This window comes from Hemicordylus capensis, chromosome 2, assembly GCF_027244095.1.
Source record: "Hemicordylus capensis ecotype Gifberg chromosome 2, rHemCap1.1.pri, whole genome shotgun sequence".
Classification (NCBI taxonomy): domain Eukaryota; kingdom Metazoa; phylum Chordata; class Lepidosauria; order Squamata; family Cordylidae; genus Hemicordylus; species Hemicordylus capensis.
The window spans coordinates 116,846,685-116,864,822 of record NC_069658.1 but is presented as its reverse complement, the minus strand read 5'-3'; the positions used below and the strand labels follow the sequence as shown (position 1 = coordinate 116,864,822).

The window sequence follows — 18,138 nt, the reverse complement described above, 5'->3', positions numbered from 1 at the left end:
AATCTCTCTCTCTAGTATTTGATCTGGATTTGACGTGTGACCACTGTTTCACACATACAAGTAATCATTTGGTGTTGCTGTCAACAAGTGATGAACACATGTGTGAACATACCCTAAAATACCTGCCTTTTAGTTAGCAAGCCGCTTTCTGTTTTTCTTGTAGAACCTCCCTATGCCTTACCTGCAGTACAACCCTTTCAGTAAGCCTCCTGCCTTCAGCAGCACTAACCCTTTTGTTGATCTACAGTTCAACACTAACAAGGTTGGATGATGCCTGAGTGTTTGTGATGGGCTCAGTGAACATTTATGTGTTTCTCTCTCTCTCTCCCCCACCTCTCTAAGTGTTTAACAAACTATAATTTGCCATTGTATTGGTGGCTACAAATATTCTTCCTATCAGGGATACACTCAATATATGGCTTGTGATAGTTATCTAGAGAACCTCCCCCTTCCCTTTGTCATCAGATCAGCTGGCCAGCAAATGAGTTGTGAGATGGCAGCAGCAAAGGCTTTGATGGGCCATCTGCCACCAGTTATGTCCTGGTTCCAATGCAGAAGATAGGTTGTTCACGGAAAGTAGAAATTATAAGTTTACATGAATTAGTATGGGTTAGGAATTGGATAATTTATTTTGGGGACCTCAGTAGCAAGGTTGATTGTAAATGCTCATTACATAAATTTAGGAATTGGATAGAACACTGAAGCAAAATTAATTGGCAGTATGGACAAAAGCCTAATACTTTTGAAAAGCACTAAAGCAATTTTCTCTCTCCACTTAGTAAGTTACTCATATTTAGAAATAATGTGGGTAATGTAAAAACATAAATTATTGGGGCTGCAATCCAAGCAGATTTACTGCAGGGTAGGTTTCACTGAAGATGCTTCAGATTATAGTAGCAGTGAATTATGTAGATCCATTCCTTCTTATATCACCAATCACTATGTTACATTTAATTCCTACCCTGCCATCAGGAATTCTGTGATCCCTGATGACTGAGTTGATAGTACCTGTCTGCCATTAGTTCATTTGAAATATCTGTGCTGCTTCTGATAGCTGTATGCAAGGATTTCTGGATAGGGCTAATAATGCCTAAACAATGGCTGCAAATACAGTAAGAGTAGAAACTGGCCCAGGCTTTAGATTTTTTTGTTTCAGCATATGATGCTATCTGTTGCTTGAAAACAAGAAAATGGCACCCAGCTGCTTAAATACAGGTGGAACTCAATATGCACAGGGGTTCTGTTCCACGGCTGTACCACGGATATGGAAACCACAAATATATCATTGATCCCTATGGGATCACGGGAGTTAGGCTCCCGGTTGGCCGTTTTCGGCTGGAAATTGGCCGATTTTCACGGGGGGGTGGCTTCTTACCTTGCTCTGCTGCTCCCCCCAAGTCGTGCTGTGCCTCCAAACTGGCCAAAAAATGATCAAAAATTGGAGGAAATGATGAAAAATGACCGAAAATCAGCTGATTTTGCGGGGGGGGAAGCTCCTTACTGCTCCCCTTAAGTTGCACTGTACCCCTTAACTGGCCCAAAATGACTGAAAATTGGCCTATTTTTGTGGGGGGGAAGAGATTTTTACCTTGCTCTGCTGCTCCTCTGAGTCATGCTGTGCCCCCTAATTGGCCAAAAATTGCAGATGTTTTTGTTTTTGACAGAAACCATTTTGTGACTCTGATTCCTAAAATGGCAACCAGAAATTACCTCCGTGGTCATTTCCGGCCACCCCTGCCCCATGGATATGTGAGGTTGATATTTTTCTATATCCCCCCCCCCACACACACACACACCGTATATGCCTAGGTTGGGTTTCATTTTCCCAGCTGTGGATACGTGAAACAAATCCATGAACAAGGAGGTCCACCTGTACTTGTATTATATATATTCTGCTAGAAGTAAGAAGAAGAGAAATATAATATGTGTCAATTTAGCACCCCATATTTCTTCCAGGAAGCTCAGGGTGGCATATATGTAAATAACTTGCTTAGGTTCTCAAAATAAAGTTACTCAAATGACAAGATGCTTCATGTTGTTTGAATACACACACAAATAGAATTAATTCTGCATTTTCTACCGGGGGCAATAATTAAGTTGCTGCACTACCTTGTAAGCATCTACAGGGTGGTACTGGTGATGGGTAACCATTTAAAACCCTTAAAGTAATTTTGTATCATCCTGAAGTCAAATTACTTTGTATAAACGTGTATACAAACTCCCTCCCCAGTGTCAGAGCTTTCTCTTACTGCACACTCCTGATGTGCATGCCACCAAGGGTACTGTATTAAACAGCATACTGTTTTCTGTTACCATAGGATATGCAGAATCCAATTAGATATACTTCCAGTTGCTCCCCATGTAACCCCTTTGCTCCTACACCATTTAAGGTTTGTCTTAATTTATAGTTACTGTCCTAGTCAATGTGTGTGTCGCACTCCTTGTGTGCTCTTTTTCCCCACCCCTAAAGTGGCCCTGGGATCATTTCAAAAGGGCTGCCCGCTCCTTCCAAATGTACCTGCTATAAAGTGATGGTGCTGAAAATGTCATTCAAAATGTTTGTCTTATGTCCCCGGGATACTACTGCGAAGGATTCAAGAATTTTCACAGTTTGTATTTTGTTTGTCACATGATATTTAACTTCTGTAGGGCCTTATTCAGAGATGGCCTTATGTCTCTAACAAGAGCTCTCAGTTCTACTGCCCATGTTGTTCCCAGTCAGTTCATGTGTAAGATCCTGTCTCGTGTTACCTCAGGCCACTTCCCTATGGCAAGATTCCTTATCTCTATAGATCTTTCCTACCTGATTGTTGTCTTCCTTCTTATAAGGTGGGATAGACCATGCAGTTGGCCTTTCTAATATTCTTGTAGTATATAGGTCCTTTCTTATATAGGCATGATACTTTACAATGGGAAAGGGACATCCCCACCACTGAGAAAAGCTGAGAAGGAGCCCATAGTATATAATATTTTTAGTCTACATCATCTCTTTTGTTCAGTGCAGAATCTAGAAGACTGGACTCATTAAATACTGTACATGCTAAACAGTAGTAAGAGGGTTGCTGTTTCAGTTGATGGAAAGAGTTGGTATTTGCATGGATTGTTTCAGTTGTTATGTTTCCCTTCTTCAGTATTAAATATATGTAATAAACAAAGTGTCCAGAAAACAACTCACTCATTAATTTTGGAAGTATCTGCTTCAAAGTGTGAATCAGAGGCTAATATGAACTGAAAGCAAGTCAACACACCCTGAAAAGATAGGATTTCTGATTTTTTAAAATGCCCAGATTAGTAATCAGATTAACAACAGCAGATTTTTGTCTTGAGTATATTGACTTAGGTGCAGTTTATAATCTCTGAAACTGATTTGTAAATTGTCACAGAATAATCAGCAAGGTTATATAGTTATTGCTCCTTGGAATTCTTGCTTCTGTTGTCAGAGGTAGTTGTCTCTTAAAATAGCAGAGTTGAGATAATCTGTGAATAATCTTATATGGATAAATTAAGGTCCAGCTTCTCCTGGAAGTGAAGGTTCTTGAAGTGAAACTTTTAAAAAGACATCTTTGAGCTGCTTTGATTGGTTCCTGTTTGAAGATAAGCAAGAGATCAGTGGTATCATCAGACTTGCTCAGCATAGGTCCTGAAGAACAAAGTTCAGTTTGACTCTTAGGATAGTTAAGAGCAAATTTTGTACTCTGAAACAGCAGGTGGAAAAGGCTGTTCCCTCCACACCTATGAATTTTAAAAGAACATATGCATATTACATATATGCTTCCTTGAAAACTGATGCAGTATGTGCTTATTTTGTACTCTGGCTAGCTGTATCAGAATACAATCACAATAGCCCTATTCAGATTGTTTAAAAATGGATGCAGTATATGAGTACAGCATTGAGAGCATGTTTGGAAATCCTGGTCCTGGTGTATCACTCATCCTCTCATTGTTCTCTTCCAGTTTATGGCATTTTTCTGAAGAGACAAACCCCGTAAGCGTGATGGTGGGTGTTTCTGTGATTGCAAGGCTAGGGTTTTTGGCCATTGCACATTTGGAACATTTTTTGGTGTGTGCAATGTTAGTTTGGACGTCAGACTGCCCCCCCCCCCAGTTTAATAAAATACATTAAATATGAATCTCCAAAATGATCTGTGTCACCCTCATTTATTTTGGGGTAAACAAAGCTGTATCCCTTTTTAAAAATATAGAAAAGTTCATTCAATTTTGTTATCTGAAATACATTTTTGCATTTATGTAAGCTTTTGGTATGTAGGCCAGACAGCACATAAATCTTCACTGGATTTGGCTTTTAGTTTCTGTCCTGCTTGTTTAAAATGCTTTTGAGCCTCATTTTACCTTGTTATTTTTTTATCCTGTGATTGCCTTCTCTTCTGTTGTTGCTTAGTATTTTAACTTCAAAGCCATAGCCCTTGCTTTTTCATCATTCCGTGCTTCTTGTTTGCCCATGCCAGCCTTCATGTTCTCAGCCACTATATTTTTCTTGTCCTCCACAGACATCCAGTCAGTCCGATTCAGAGCCAGAAAAGACTTCATCTTGTAACTTGTCTCTGCCTCCATTATCGTCTCCAGAAATGAGCAGTGAAGCTGTGCAGCAATCCTGTAGCAAAACCTTGGAAGATTTAGATAAGGAAGATGAGTTTGGATACAGTTGGAGTAAGTCTGATTGCTGAGATAGCCTTTCATGACTAGATGATGTAATGCAGAATTGTTTTGCTTGAGTACAGTCTATCTGAAAAGGAATGTTCTTTTTGCCGTGTATGCTTTGTTATGTGCATTTTTTTGTTCTAGGCCATAATGAAGCCTAGAATAGGCAAACCTATTAAGTCCATAAAGTTTTATATCTGGTCATCATTTCACTTATAGTCCAGAGAGAAGTAACAGGAAGAGATTCTCTGCTCTTTCATATTGAAATATGCTTTTCAGTTGCACAGGATTTTATTAGAAAAAAGGACAGTAGATTTCAGTTTGAATTGTTTCAGTGTGCCTGAGATTATGGGTAATCTGATAATTCCAAAGCCTGGGTTCCTGTAATCTTTTCAGAGATAAATTCTGCCCTGGCACCCACCTGATTTCCCCCCTCTCTCATATGATTAGAAAAGATCAGCCAACGTTATGGGAGTCTGTCAGGAGATCTGCACATGATCGAGTTGGAGAAAGGAAAGACTGGTTTAGGACTCAGCCTAGCTGGGAATAAAGACCGATCCAAGATGAGCGTTTTTGTAGTGGGAATTGATCCAAATGGAGCAGCTGGAAAAGATGGCGGGTTGCAGATTGCAGATGAGTTACTGGAAGTAAGTGTTTGGTAATTATACTTAAAACTAAACATGCTGACTCTTAAGGACAGAAAAACATTCGATTATCAGTGCAAAATGCAGCCTTTAATTAAGAGCACATTCTTTTAATCAGTACATCTTTTCTTTATAATTATACTGGCTTTCTGTTATGAATTTTGTTCTTGGGTCCAGGCTTGGTTTTCAACTAGACTATTACTGCCAAAAAAAACCCAACTATACAATTGGGGACTAAGGTGCCTTTGGTACCATTTTGAGATTATAAAAATGGTTGTGATTTATTGAAACAATCTAATCTGTGATCATGATAAATGAAGCTTCTGCCTTTGACCTCTATTTATCTATAGTTGCATAATAGGTTTTGCAATGTCTGACAATCATTTTCTGTATCATGATCTCCAGTGACACTCTATTGAGGTCAATAGAGGCTCCTATGTTAATACACCCTGCTCTTGTCTGTCTGTCTGATGAAGGGAGGAGCTTCAATTGTGTAGCAAAGGACAGAAATCAGAGAGTGACTTCCTGAAGGGATGTGAGTGAAAACACTATGCACATATTACCCCCTCCCCTATTGGCTTACACGGAGAACATGTTTCTCATATGCAGATACAGGAGAACAGGGTGTGACTTGACCTAACTAAAGGCTGCAAGGAATTTTTCCCAGAATGAATAACTAAAAAAAAAGTATTTCCTTTAGGTGTTCCTAAATTCAAAATAAAAACTCTGCTCGAAGCCAGTATGCCCCACCACTCATAAAGCTAACTAGGAAAAACTCCACTCCACTCCAAAAAAACGGTCAGGCTGCTTGCTCAGAAGACAGCCCCCAGGATCAATTCAGTTAAGAAACTTCATGAAAACCAGAAACTCAGGAACTGAGAGCTGGATACATATCTGTAGCTAAACTAAATAATAAACTCCAGAACAAAGGAGTTCTAACTGCTAGAGACAAGAATACACATTATTATATCCACCTCCTCTCCCTACAAACCAAGATTGCAAACTGTTTACACGCACAGTTGTAGGGAGTAAACATCCAGTGTTTGGCTGTCATGGGCAAACTGGTTTAGCATACCAGGAAGTTTCAGTAAAGCCAGACAAAGGGTGCACTTTAACTTGTAATTCATTAGACCAGGAATGTGACATCTGAACCAGACCATTATATCTGTTTATTTATCACAAAATAAAAGACAAAGGCAATATTTGATATAAGAAAAGAAAACTATAAGAGAATAGGGCATGAAATGAAACTGAAAATTTTGATTTGGTATCAATGTAGAGTTTCATATACAAGTGTGTTTAGGAATGTTATCTTTCTATCTACCAAGGAAAAAAGTGTTATGTCTCAAAACTGAACTGAAACAGAATGGGACGGAGGCCAGTTGTTTGTACCTCAGTCACACAGTGCTGCTCTAAAATTAGTCCTGACTTGATACACACCAGAAAACAGGCTGCATAGTCAGAGGGGAATGTTCTGTGCCTATCATTAGGGCCTACTCAGGGTTGCAGCCATAAGCCCAGGTGTCGGGGTAGGTGTTACAGGATCTTGGCTTGTTGCCTCCCCTACAAAAAAAACCTAACTTCTAGCTTTTAAAAGTTCTGACTATATGTCTGTTTCCTCCACTAGAATTATAGGTGCATAATGTTAAATTTTGCTTTTGAAAAACCTCCCTAGCTCCAAATCATTAAAAATCACTTTTGAAAATAAAATGTATAGTATTTTCTATCTAGCTGCCTGTCTTTCTTTCTCTTACACACACACACACACACACACACACACACACACACACACACACACCCTGTATGTTCTGAAGTTTCCTAGAAAGTTCTTCTTCAGATGCAACAAACTCCCCAGTTGTAGTTACTGCCCACTCCTGGAGGCATTCATTTCAGTTCTGCCCTAGTCTATTTACTACTTCTATTTCAATGTGCTTTTATCATTCTTTCATTGCTGTTTTAGATATATATGGGCTGTGAGTATAATTTTGTATGTGATTTTATGGTTTTTGTATAAGCTTTTCTGGGCTATGTAAGGAAAACATGATATAAGAGGCCAGTTCACTAAGGCCAGTTCAAACATTACGTGGTGCCAAGATTGCCTTTATGCGCCATCTTTTAGCCTTGGGAGCATATGCTCTCCCATTTCCACTTCATATGTGTGTCTTAAAATTATTCTGTTTCTGATTATGCTTAGAAACAAGCCAGGATCAATTGTGACATCCAAACTGACCGATCCTGGCTCATTCAACCAGTTTATTCATAACCAGCTTATTCTAACCTGGCCTATTCCAATCATGATCTGAACCCCACTTCAAACCTCAAGTTCAGATGATTTATTTAAATAAATCATTTTATTTCTGAGTTAAAATAAGCCAGGATCTCCTGCTGTAAATGTCATGACTGATCCTGTTTCTGATCATAATTGGAAGCAGAATGGCAGCAGGCAGCATGCACTGCAGAGGGTATGGGATGGTGCATGAAGCCATCTTGGATCTGCATGAATGGCCCTTGCTGTCCTTAATCAAACCACTGTCTGTTAGCCTTGGCTTCCTTTCTACACGGTGGGAATAATAATATTTCTGGAAAACCTTCTAGAATTGTGGTAAGGATAACAAAGAAAATTTTTGTGCAGCATTTTGAACACAGGTGGCCCTCATTATATGCAGTCCTGGCACCCATCAATCAATCAATCAATCAAAGTTTATTACGGTCTACGACCAGCACAACGGGGGGGGGGGGGGGAACAATACAATTAAAATATAAATAATTTTAAAAACAAACAAGCAAGTCAACAGTCTAACCCATCAACAATATTATAACTAAAAGGTTATAGAGCAGCACTAGGACTATTAATTAAAAACTGGCGCACTCTTCGAGCTGCTGCACAAAAGCCCGCCACTTTCCGAGTAGTGGCAGGTATGCTGTCCTCAAGCAGGAAAGCCACTTGTTGGCTAGACGAATTTCCTGGGAAACAAGCCAACAGTGGAAATATTAGTTCTAAACGTAAGTCCCTATAAAAGGAGCAATAAAGCAAAACATGTTCGATTGTTTCAACCTCCCCATCGCCACAGGGGCATAGACGTTCCGCATAAGGAGTCCTGCTGTAGCGACCTTCAAGGACAGCAGAAGGAAGGCATCTACATCTGGCCTGTGTAAAAGCCAACCTATATCTGGGGATGTCTAATTGTTGCAGATAAGATAAAGGAGCAACAAGGTACCTCGTGGTACACCCATCACTTCATGTATCCGTGGATGGGTAATATAAACCTGACCTTGTTGTGTTACCCACAGTTTTAAATAGGCAAAATTTGCCTGTCGATGGTTCCTGGATGGCTGGAAATGAGTCCTGGTGCCCTTTACGGCTGCCATTTTGCAGCACGGAGCCATTTTCTGGCTCTTTAAAAACAAAAAGAGCAACATTCCCCCCCTCCCCCAGAATTTCTGAAGAGTCAAGGAAATTACACCCTCCACCCAATTAACATAGACTCAAGGTCTTGTTATTAAGGATATGCACAAATTGATTTTTTAAATTTGATTTGTGCCCAAAACATATCACCCCTGATTTGTTTTGTATCCAAATCTATCCCTCCCCCAGTCACCTCAGATTCTATTTGTATTTGCTTTGATTCAATTTGGATTTGGATCAATTCGGACCACTTAACAAGGTCCTAGGGGCACCAAATTTGGGTGGTAGGTAGGTCCCCATAGGTGCCACCTACCACCCAGATTTTAAGGCAGTGGAACACTTGATTGATTTTTAATGAATTATTTAAGTTTTTACTGATTTTGAACATTTCCGCCATAGGAGATAATGGGGATTCGATGTTGCCGTATCCTAACCTAACACGGATATCCTGCTTTCATTTTTAAAAAAAACAACCAAAAAACTAAGCTCTAGCCCTTGTAGAAGTGGAGTTATGGAACAAAATGTGTGGTCATTATTTTTCAAGTGTTCAGATTCTTTGGTGTATAATAACTTTTCCTCATAATGAATCCCTATGAGGATTCATTGCACACCTTCATTTCTTCTGTTTATTTTGACTGTCACTGGACAGTGCCAACTACACGCCACCCCCATCCCACCTGCAAGGCTGTGGGGTACTCCTTTTAATTTTTAGGAATATTGAAATGTTTAGATTCTTTGGTGTCTAATAACTTTTCCTCATAATGAATCCCTATGAGGATTCATTATATGCCTTTGTTTCATCTGTTTTGACTATCACTGGACAGTGCCAACTGTCAACTGCCATGTGTCAACTACACCCCCCCACACACTCACACTGGGGTACTCAATTTATTTTCTAGGTATTTTTGAAGTGTTTATATTCTTTGGTGTCTTCATTACACACCTTCATTTCTTCTGTTCATTTTGACCCCACTGCTTTTCGGGTGGGGGTGGAGAATTAGTGGCATCCCAAGTTTCAACTACCCCACAAGCCACTGGGTACTAAGTTTATATTTTTTGAATTTTTGAGGTGTTTAGACTCTTTGGTGTGTAATAAATCCTCATAGGGATTCATTATGAGGAAAAACTATTGACACCAAAGAGTCTAAACACTTGAAAAAGAACATAAACTGAGTAGTACCCCACTGCCTTGCAGGTGGGATGGGGGCATTGTTGGCATATGGCAGTTGACAGTTGGCACTGTCATTGAAGGAGAACTGGTCTTGTGGTAGCAACCATGACCTGTCCCCTTAGCTTAGCTAAGCAAGGTCTGCCCTGGTTACAAATGGATGGGAGACAAGAAGTGTGAGCACTGTAAGATATTCCCCTCAGGGGATGGAGCCACTCTGGGAAGAGCATCTGGGTTCCGAGTTCTCTCCCTAGCATCTCCAAGATAGGGCTGAGAGAGATTCCTGCCTGCAACCTTTGAGAAGCCGCTGCCAGTCTGTGAAGGCAATACTGAGCTAGATAGACCAATGGTCTGACTCAGTATATGGTAGCTTCCTATGTTCCACTATCCAAAAGACAGTCAAAATGAATAGAAGAAATGAAGGTGTGCAATGAATCCTCATAGAGATTCATTATGAGGAAAAGTTATTATACACCAAAGAATCCAAACACTTGAAAAATAGTGACCATAACTCCACTTCTACAAAGGCTGGAGCTTAGCTTTTTTCTTTTTCTTTTTCTTTTTTTAGATGAAAGCTGGGAATCTGGGGAAATTAATAGAAGGGATCCGAATCTCAAATCGATTCGACTCAAATCAGGCACGATTCGATTTGGATCTGTATCTATCCAATGGCCCACAGGGGTGATTTGTTTTGTCCCCAAATCAACCTAATCAGCTAGATTCGGGTACAAATCGATTTGTACCCGAATCAATTTGCACATCCATAATTGTTATTCACAGTTTTGGTATCCATGGTTGTAGGCTGGAATGGAACCCCCACAAATAACGAGGGCCACCTGTATTTAAGTTCTATATAAATGCTAAGCATTATAATTTATTATTTTAAATAAATATATGTCCACAGTGGTTCTCTGTTCTGATTATTTTAATGAAGGTTGCTCTTGCCTTGATAAGTACAACTGTTGAGATCCAATGTGAAATAGTAACTTTGCTTTATCTTCATTGTCAGAAACAGCCATGGTGACAGTATCTGCAGAGGTTTTAAAGCTGATTATCTAATAACACTGATTATCTAATACTGATTATCTAGACCCATTTCAAACTGACTTTTGGGCAGGCTATGAGGTGGAGACTGCCTTCATCGGCCTGATGGGTGATCTCCAGTTGGGAATTGATAGAGGGAGGGGCTGTTCTCACGATCTGCAAAAATTGGGCTAGGCGAGTTCTAGAGTGGGTAACCCTCTCAGGAACCCTTCCCTAAAACCAGGTTTGCGGAGCGAGCGCTCCACAAACCTGGTTTTCTAGATCGTGAGTAGCCATGGTGCGGCTTCACGGCGCGCCTACTCACGAGGAGGAGCCCCTCCTCCTACTCACGAGGAGACCTCTGGCAGGGAGGCAAAAAGCCGGCTCCCAGCTCCAGGGGTCTCACCAGCATGCCCTGTGCACTAGCGCAGGGCATGCTGGAGCTTGCGGGGGCCCATCGGCCCCCGCTCCCCCCAGCCCCTGTCGGCTCCGTCACGTGGGGGCGGCCGATCTGGCTGCCCAGGGCTTCCTCCCCGCTCATGTGTGGGGAGAGTGGGCTTAGCCCGCTCTCCCCACGCACTCGAAGAAACCGGATCTCACTGATCGTGAGACCCGGTCCAGAGTGTGACTCTGTTGGTCCTTTTGGGTCTCTCGGCGGCTTTCGCTACTATCAACCATAGTATCCTTCTGGAACATTTGGGGGGTGGGAGGTTCCGCTCCCACCTCACAGGCAGATTCCAAATGGTGTCTCTTGGAGACTGTTGTTCTTCAAAATCTGAACTTTTGTATGGTGTCCCTCAGGGCTCTGTATTGTCTCCAATGTTGTTTAACATCTACATGAAACCCTTGGGAGAGATCATCAGGGGATTTGGTGCAGGGTGTTATCAGTATGCTGATGACAGCCAGATCTATTTCTCCATGTCAGCATCATCAGGAGAAGTCATAATCTCCCTAAACGCCTGCCTGGAGGCAGTAATGGCCTGGATGAGGGATAACAAACTGTGGCTGATTCCAGATAAGATGGAGGTACTTACTGTGTGGGGTCAGAACTCGGGAGACGATTTTGATCTGCCAGTTCTGGATGGTGCCACGCTGCCCCAGAAGGAACAGGTACTCAGTCTGGGGGTGCTTCTGGATCCAAACCTGTCCATGGTGTCCCAGGTTGAGGCTGTGGCCAGGGGTGCTTTTTATCAGCTTCAGCTGATATGCCAGCTGCGTCCGTTTCTTGAGATAAATGATCTCAAAATTGTGGTACATCTGCTGGTAACCTCTAGGCTGGGTTACTGCAATGCGCTCTGTGTGGGCCTGCCTTTGTACATAGTCTGGAAACTGCAGTTGGTTCAGAACGCGGCGGCCAGGTTGGTCTCTGGGTCATCTAGGAGAGATCATATTACTCCTATGTTGAAGGAACTGCACTGGCTGCTGATAAGTTTCTGGACAAAATACAAGATGCTGGTTATTACCTATAAAGTTGTAACAGCTTAGGCCCTGGGTATTTAAGAGAACATCTTCTTCACCATGAACCCCATTGCCTGCTAAGATCATCTGGAGAGGTACACCTGCGGCTTCCACCAACTCGTCTGGCGGCTACTCGGGAATGGGCCTTCTCCATTGCAGCTCCTGGACTTTGGAATGTGCTCCCTGTTGAGATAAGAGCCTCCCCAGCTCTGGCAACTTTTTAAAAGGCACTGAAGACACATTTATTCACCCAGGCTTTTAATTAGATTTATAGTTTTAAATAATTTTAATACTGGGTTTTAAATGTTTTAATCTTTTAAATGATTTTAATTGTTAATTGATTTAATATTTTAAATGATTTTAATTGTACACCGCCCAGAGTCGCAAGTTTTGGGTGGTATAGAAATATTTTAAATAAATGAAATTAAATTAATTGTTATGCACAGTTACAAAGTTGGCTGGTTGCAGAGATAATTTTACCTATACTTGTTATCAACAACCTGCTATCCTGTGTCTCTCTTTCATCTTCCACATAGTGAGTCACGAGGTGATCAATCACTTATGGAAATAGATGATGATGTTCCCAGAGTCAGCCAGCTCATTGTAACATAGCAAAGGACATTACCAACCCAGGGAGAGAGCTGAATAGAAATCAACAGCTGTTAGGTGTTTTGTGACTTCGTCACAAAAGAAGAATTAGTGCATTGCAACCTAATAGTTAAAGAACAATTTTAATAAATAGTAATGAACAAGTCAAGTTTCCTTTGTGTGAGGAGGAATCACGGTTTTGGTGGGAAATGGTACAAGATAAGCATTCTCATCTATTCATGCCATTCTGATTTTTAGATAAATGGACAAGTTCTATATGGAAGAACTCACCAGAATGCATCTTCAATAATCAAGTGTGCATCTTCTAAAGTAAAAATCATATTTGTCAGGTAAGCAATCTCTAACATCTGTATCTAATGTTAACGTTTTATATCTATATCACCTTTTAATAGCATATTTTTCTATTTTAAAGCATTGCTGAATGCTTCCTTGGATGAAAGATTAGCATTGTGTTGCAACCATCTCCCCGCCCTCCCCCCCAGGTGAAATTTTAGATATCAAAAACTACTTTGTTAATCTATTATTTTAAAATATGTGTGCTTCATATATTCTAGAAACAAAGATGCTGTCAATCAGATGGCAGTTTGTCCTGGAAAATCAGTAGAATCATCACTTTCTGGGTCACTTCAACATGAAGAGGTATAATAAAAATTTCATCTTATTTAGGTGGTAAGATTTGTATTTATGCACTGTAAAACAAAAATACAGATGGTGTTCATTAAATTTACAGGAAATTTTAAAGAAAACCCAAGTTAGATTTTAGGAAATTTAATAAAGATAATTTGATATAAATCTGAAATACAGGAAAACTGGATATGTTGTTTCTGTAATATCTGAAAACATCTTTCCATATATAGCTGCATATTGATATATTTTCTTCTTTTAGGGTGAAGTAAATGTTCCAAGTTCCAGTTTACAAATAGATTTTAGCTTATATAAGAATATTCAAAATGTGGAACTACCTAAGGTAAGGTAAATGCATGTTCTAGGCTGGTGCCAATGTCAGTTTGTTTTTAAATGAATTTCTTTCTATTACTTTTTAGTGAAATGTGGAAGAGACAATTTCTAGCAGGAATGAACTGAATTCCTGAATTGGTCACACTATTGAATTTTATGATATAATACTTCATTTCATTTTCAGAGTGCTTGTGGACTTTTGTCTCTGTTTAGCTGTGTTTCATTATCCCTCTTCAGAAGTTATACAACAAGATGATGTATGAGAGTACACGTGCTCCGAAAATCCCACCCCAATGTTTCACTCACCTCCCCACTCTACGCTGCTCATGGTTAGGACAGCGTTTGTCTGCAGAAGTGAATGCCATAACTGTGATGGTGGCCATTTCCATATTTGGCAGGCTGGAGTGCCAAATATGGAAATCATAGAAGCTTGCCAATCAAAGAAACCGCCATCATGGTTACAGCATTTGCTTCTGCAGTCAAATGCTGTCTCAGTCATGAGCAGCGAAGATTGGGGAGGTGAATGATGTGCCATGGCAGGACTTCAGAAGTACTTTGGGTTGCTTGTACTTCTAAATAGTGTCTTTTTGTATAGAGCTATTGTCTGGATCAGATACAGTCTGCATATGAAGACGAACCCAAGATGGCAGTGCAAGTTTCTAAATCAGGATGCTTGCCTGAGACCCTGATCTAGATCATTCTGGGAAACTAATAAATTAGGGCTTCAAAAAATAGAGAAATTTTAAGGGGTTTGCCTGTCCTTAACTTCTTTGTCTATAGATCAAGAGATTTAATCAACATGTCTGAAGTGTAAGTGGGTCAGCACTGTTATTCGAAATACCGATAGGATCATATCTGAATGATGATGACAACACAGATAAATTTTGATGTACTTCTGAAGGGGATTTTTGTTTTGATAACAAATGCCCATCATTTCCTTTATAAGTGAGGTTTTCAGTTATTTTTACCATAGAGGCCAGTAAGCCTAGAATGCCCAAATTCCGTGACAAGAATTGTAAACCCAAAATGTCTTATTCATTTGACTGAACATCTTAACTGTGGTTGTTCCTTGCTATACTTTAGGACCAAGGTGGCATAGGTATTGCCATTGGTGAAGAAGACACACTTAATGGTGTGGTTATCCAGAGCTTAACAGATCATGGTGCAGCAGGAAAGGTAAGAAACTCTTTGTAACTGACTCAGAGAACAGACGGAAAATGTATGGAGAATTGGGAATGACTCCCACCTTAATACATTTATTTTTTTTAATTCCAGGATGGTCGAATTAAGGTTGGAGATCAAATTCTTGCAGTTGATGATGAAATTGTTGTGGGATACCCTATAGAAAAGGTACCTGAGCAATACATATAATATGCGTGCTAGTTCTTCATAGTTGTTAAAGGGCCTCTATGATATTTAGGATAATGTTTAGGTATTCATCTAGGTTCTACAAGAACAGTTTTGCCTTATCTGAATTGTTTTAGAAAAATAAAAACATGCCAGATCTCTTTTGTTTTCATTTCTTCCTGTCTCATTTCTCAGCACAAGCTGGTGGCTCTAATCCAACAGAGCATGTGCACAGTAACAAGCTGCATATGTGTAGACCTTTTTAAACAAACTGAAATTCTAGCACTCTGAAGAAGGAGAGGGAAACTGAATCCAGCTCTCCTCTCAAGCAGCTGATAAGTGGTGGGATTTTCAGCTTTCCCCAATCTTTTGGTTCCCCCCCCCCCCAGTTTCCACCTTCGTATCACCCTCAGCTGGACCTGGACATAGTCATCCTGATCCATCTGAGGGGAATGTTCGTATCCAGCTCTTCTGAAAAGCTCAGAACTGTGTATTAGTCTTTCAGCAACTTTGTGAGGTAGGTTTAGCAGACTAAAAGACCCCTTATAGTCACCTTTATTGTATTTACCCATATCGAAGACTACTCTGAATTTAAGACAACCCCCTTAAAAAGTAGAGCTTAAATACAGATTATACCCATGTTTACTTGAAAGGAACGGAATTCTGTATTTAAGACGAGCTCCTGGTTTCTAATATCAAAAAACTTTGGGGGAAACTCATCTTGGATTCAGGTAAATACAGTAAGTCAGCTACAGAATCACCTTTAAGTCACCTATAAAAGTAAAGGTAAAGTGTCCCGTCAAGTCGATTTAGACTCCTGGTGCCCACAGAGCCCTGTGGTTTTCTTTTAGTAGAATGCAGGAAGGGTTTACCATTGCCTCCTCCCACGCAGTATGAGATGATGCCTTTCAGCATCTTCCTGTATCGCTGCTGCCCGATATAGGCGTTTCCCATAGTCTGGGAAACATACCAGTGGGGATTCAAACTGGCAACCTTCTGCTCGTTCGACAAGCATTTCCCCGCTGTGCCACTTAAGGTGACTAAGTCACCTATAATTCAGCTATAAATCACCTATAAGTCTGCTGCAGATTTTATAGCTGAGTGGAATTTGAATTTAGTTCCACTCCAAGGCAGCACTTTCTCCATTGCACTTTATTGATATGAATTTACCTTGAGCTATTTGTTTATATACAAGACATTTGATTGATTGATGAATGGATTGATTGATTAATTAATTAATTAATATACTGCCCTTCCTAAAGAGGCCCATGATGTTTTACATTAAAATCGAAAACATAATTAAAACAATTAAAATTTACAAAACCATTTAAACCAAATTAAAACTCATTAAAAGCCAAGCTAAAAAGATGGGTCTCCTGAAGGCCTCCAAGGAAGATAATTCTCTTATATCCAAAGGGAGCACGGTCCACAACCTAGGGGCAACAACTGAGAAATATGAAATCTCATTTCAGTTTTAAAGTATATAGTTAAAACTAAAACACATTTCACAAGTAAAAGGATGGTTTTTAGCAAGTTGTAATACAATCGTCCCTTGCCAATTTGCGAGGGTCCCATTCTGGAAAACCCTTGCAGTTGGAAAATTCAGGGTTGGGAAGCAATAGGGAATAACTGAAAACAGGGTTAGGGGAATCACGGTCGCAAATAACCAAAAAACAGAAAAAATCCCCCTGACCTCCAGAAATCACCCCCTGACCCCCGGAAATCATCCCCTGACCCCCGAAATCACCCATCCCCAAAACATTTTTTAAAAAACCAAAACATGCCAAACTGCAGATACTTGGGTCATGGTTGGCAAGGGCAGTCACAATTTCCCAGTCATAGATACTCAAATCTGCAATTGAGAAAATCCAATCGACGAGGGACAACTGTATTTTTGTAGATGTTATTTTGAATATGAGAGTTTGGGGAACTTGTATATTCGTGTTTGCAATAAATGAGTGGAAATGAATTTAAATTAAAAATCTTGATATTTTAAATTCAAAAATCTGCATTAAAATTTCAAGGTATACATATATAAATGTGATACTTAAAAAAACACCAGATTACTTATTTTAGTATTGGGTATTAAGCACAATATGTGGATGACAAGAATTCATATTTCAGTAATAAAACACAAATTCAGGTATTAGATTTCAAGTTTTTTATATTTCAAGTTGGACAACGTTGAATGTGTTCAATGATGATTTTGAATTTAGTTGAAATTTCAGTTTAGTTCTCATTTGCTATTGAAAGTCAAGACTACACTCCCAGCACTGAAAAATAATTAACACATTTAAATGAAATTAATATATAATCATTTATTTTGGGGTTTTAAATAAATGTATATCCTGCTTTTTAAGGGTGATGCTTCACATGTAGCTTTAGAATAGTTCTGAAAAATCACATATCCATAGTGTTTTCTTTTTCATGTATGTCTTTTGAAACCATATTCAGACAGTGTGTTCCTTTTATTCTTTAACTAGTTTATCAGTTTGCTGAAGACATCAAAGCCCACTGTGAAACTCACAATCAATTCAGGTGAACAGGAGAATCAGACAGCTACTCAGCTACAAACACCAATCTATTGCTCTACTTCGGGTGAGAAAGCCAATATCCAACAATCAACGACTGTTTCACCTTCTGCATCACCAGAACCAGAATCTGTTAAAAGTAAGAATCTTCCATTTGCCCTGAGTTTAAAACAAACACTTCAATGAAAAATGCTAAATAAATAAATAAATAAATGTGTTAAACCAAGCACAGTTCCCTTCTCTTGTAGGAAAGCCTTTAGTCTAGAAATAGAATGAACAACTAGCCTATACATCACTGAGTTCCGAGTCTTTTCCTTGGGATGGCACACCTAGAGA

At 39.8% G+C, this 18,138-nt stretch overlaps 1 protein-coding gene across 36 annotated transcripts in view; it reads left to right on the top strand.

Moving 5' to 3' along the window:
- The window catches only part of MPDZ (multiple PDZ domain crumbs cell polarity complex component), a 186,390-nt gene that overhangs the window by 126,684 nt on the left and 41,568 nt on the right, over positions 1-18,138 (top strand). For 18 of the 36 annotated variants that reach the window (XM_053294929.1, XM_053294920.1, XM_053294922.1 and 15 more), the window contains 10 exons: positions 164-262; positions 2,319-2,390; positions 4,509-4,668; positions 5,110-5,306; positions 13,205-13,296; positions 13,522-13,606; positions 13,854-13,934; positions 15,008-15,100; positions 15,200-15,274; positions 17,755-17,941. In XM_053294929.1, the coding sequence (XP_053150904.1) occupies positions 164-262; positions 2,319-2,390; positions 4,509-4,668; positions 5,110-5,306; positions 13,205-13,296; positions 13,522-13,606; positions 13,854-13,934; positions 15,008-15,100; positions 15,200-15,274; positions 17,755-17,941 (1,141 nt within the window). The remainder of the gene's footprint in view (positions 1-163; positions 263-2,318; positions 2,391-4,508; positions 4,669-5,109; positions 5,307-13,204; positions 13,297-13,521; positions 13,607-13,853; positions 13,935-15,007; positions 15,101-15,199; positions 15,275-17,754; positions 17,942-18,138) is intronic. The other 18 variants (XM_053294949.1, XM_053294948.1, XM_053294947.1 and 15 more) reach the window with 2 other exon arrangements.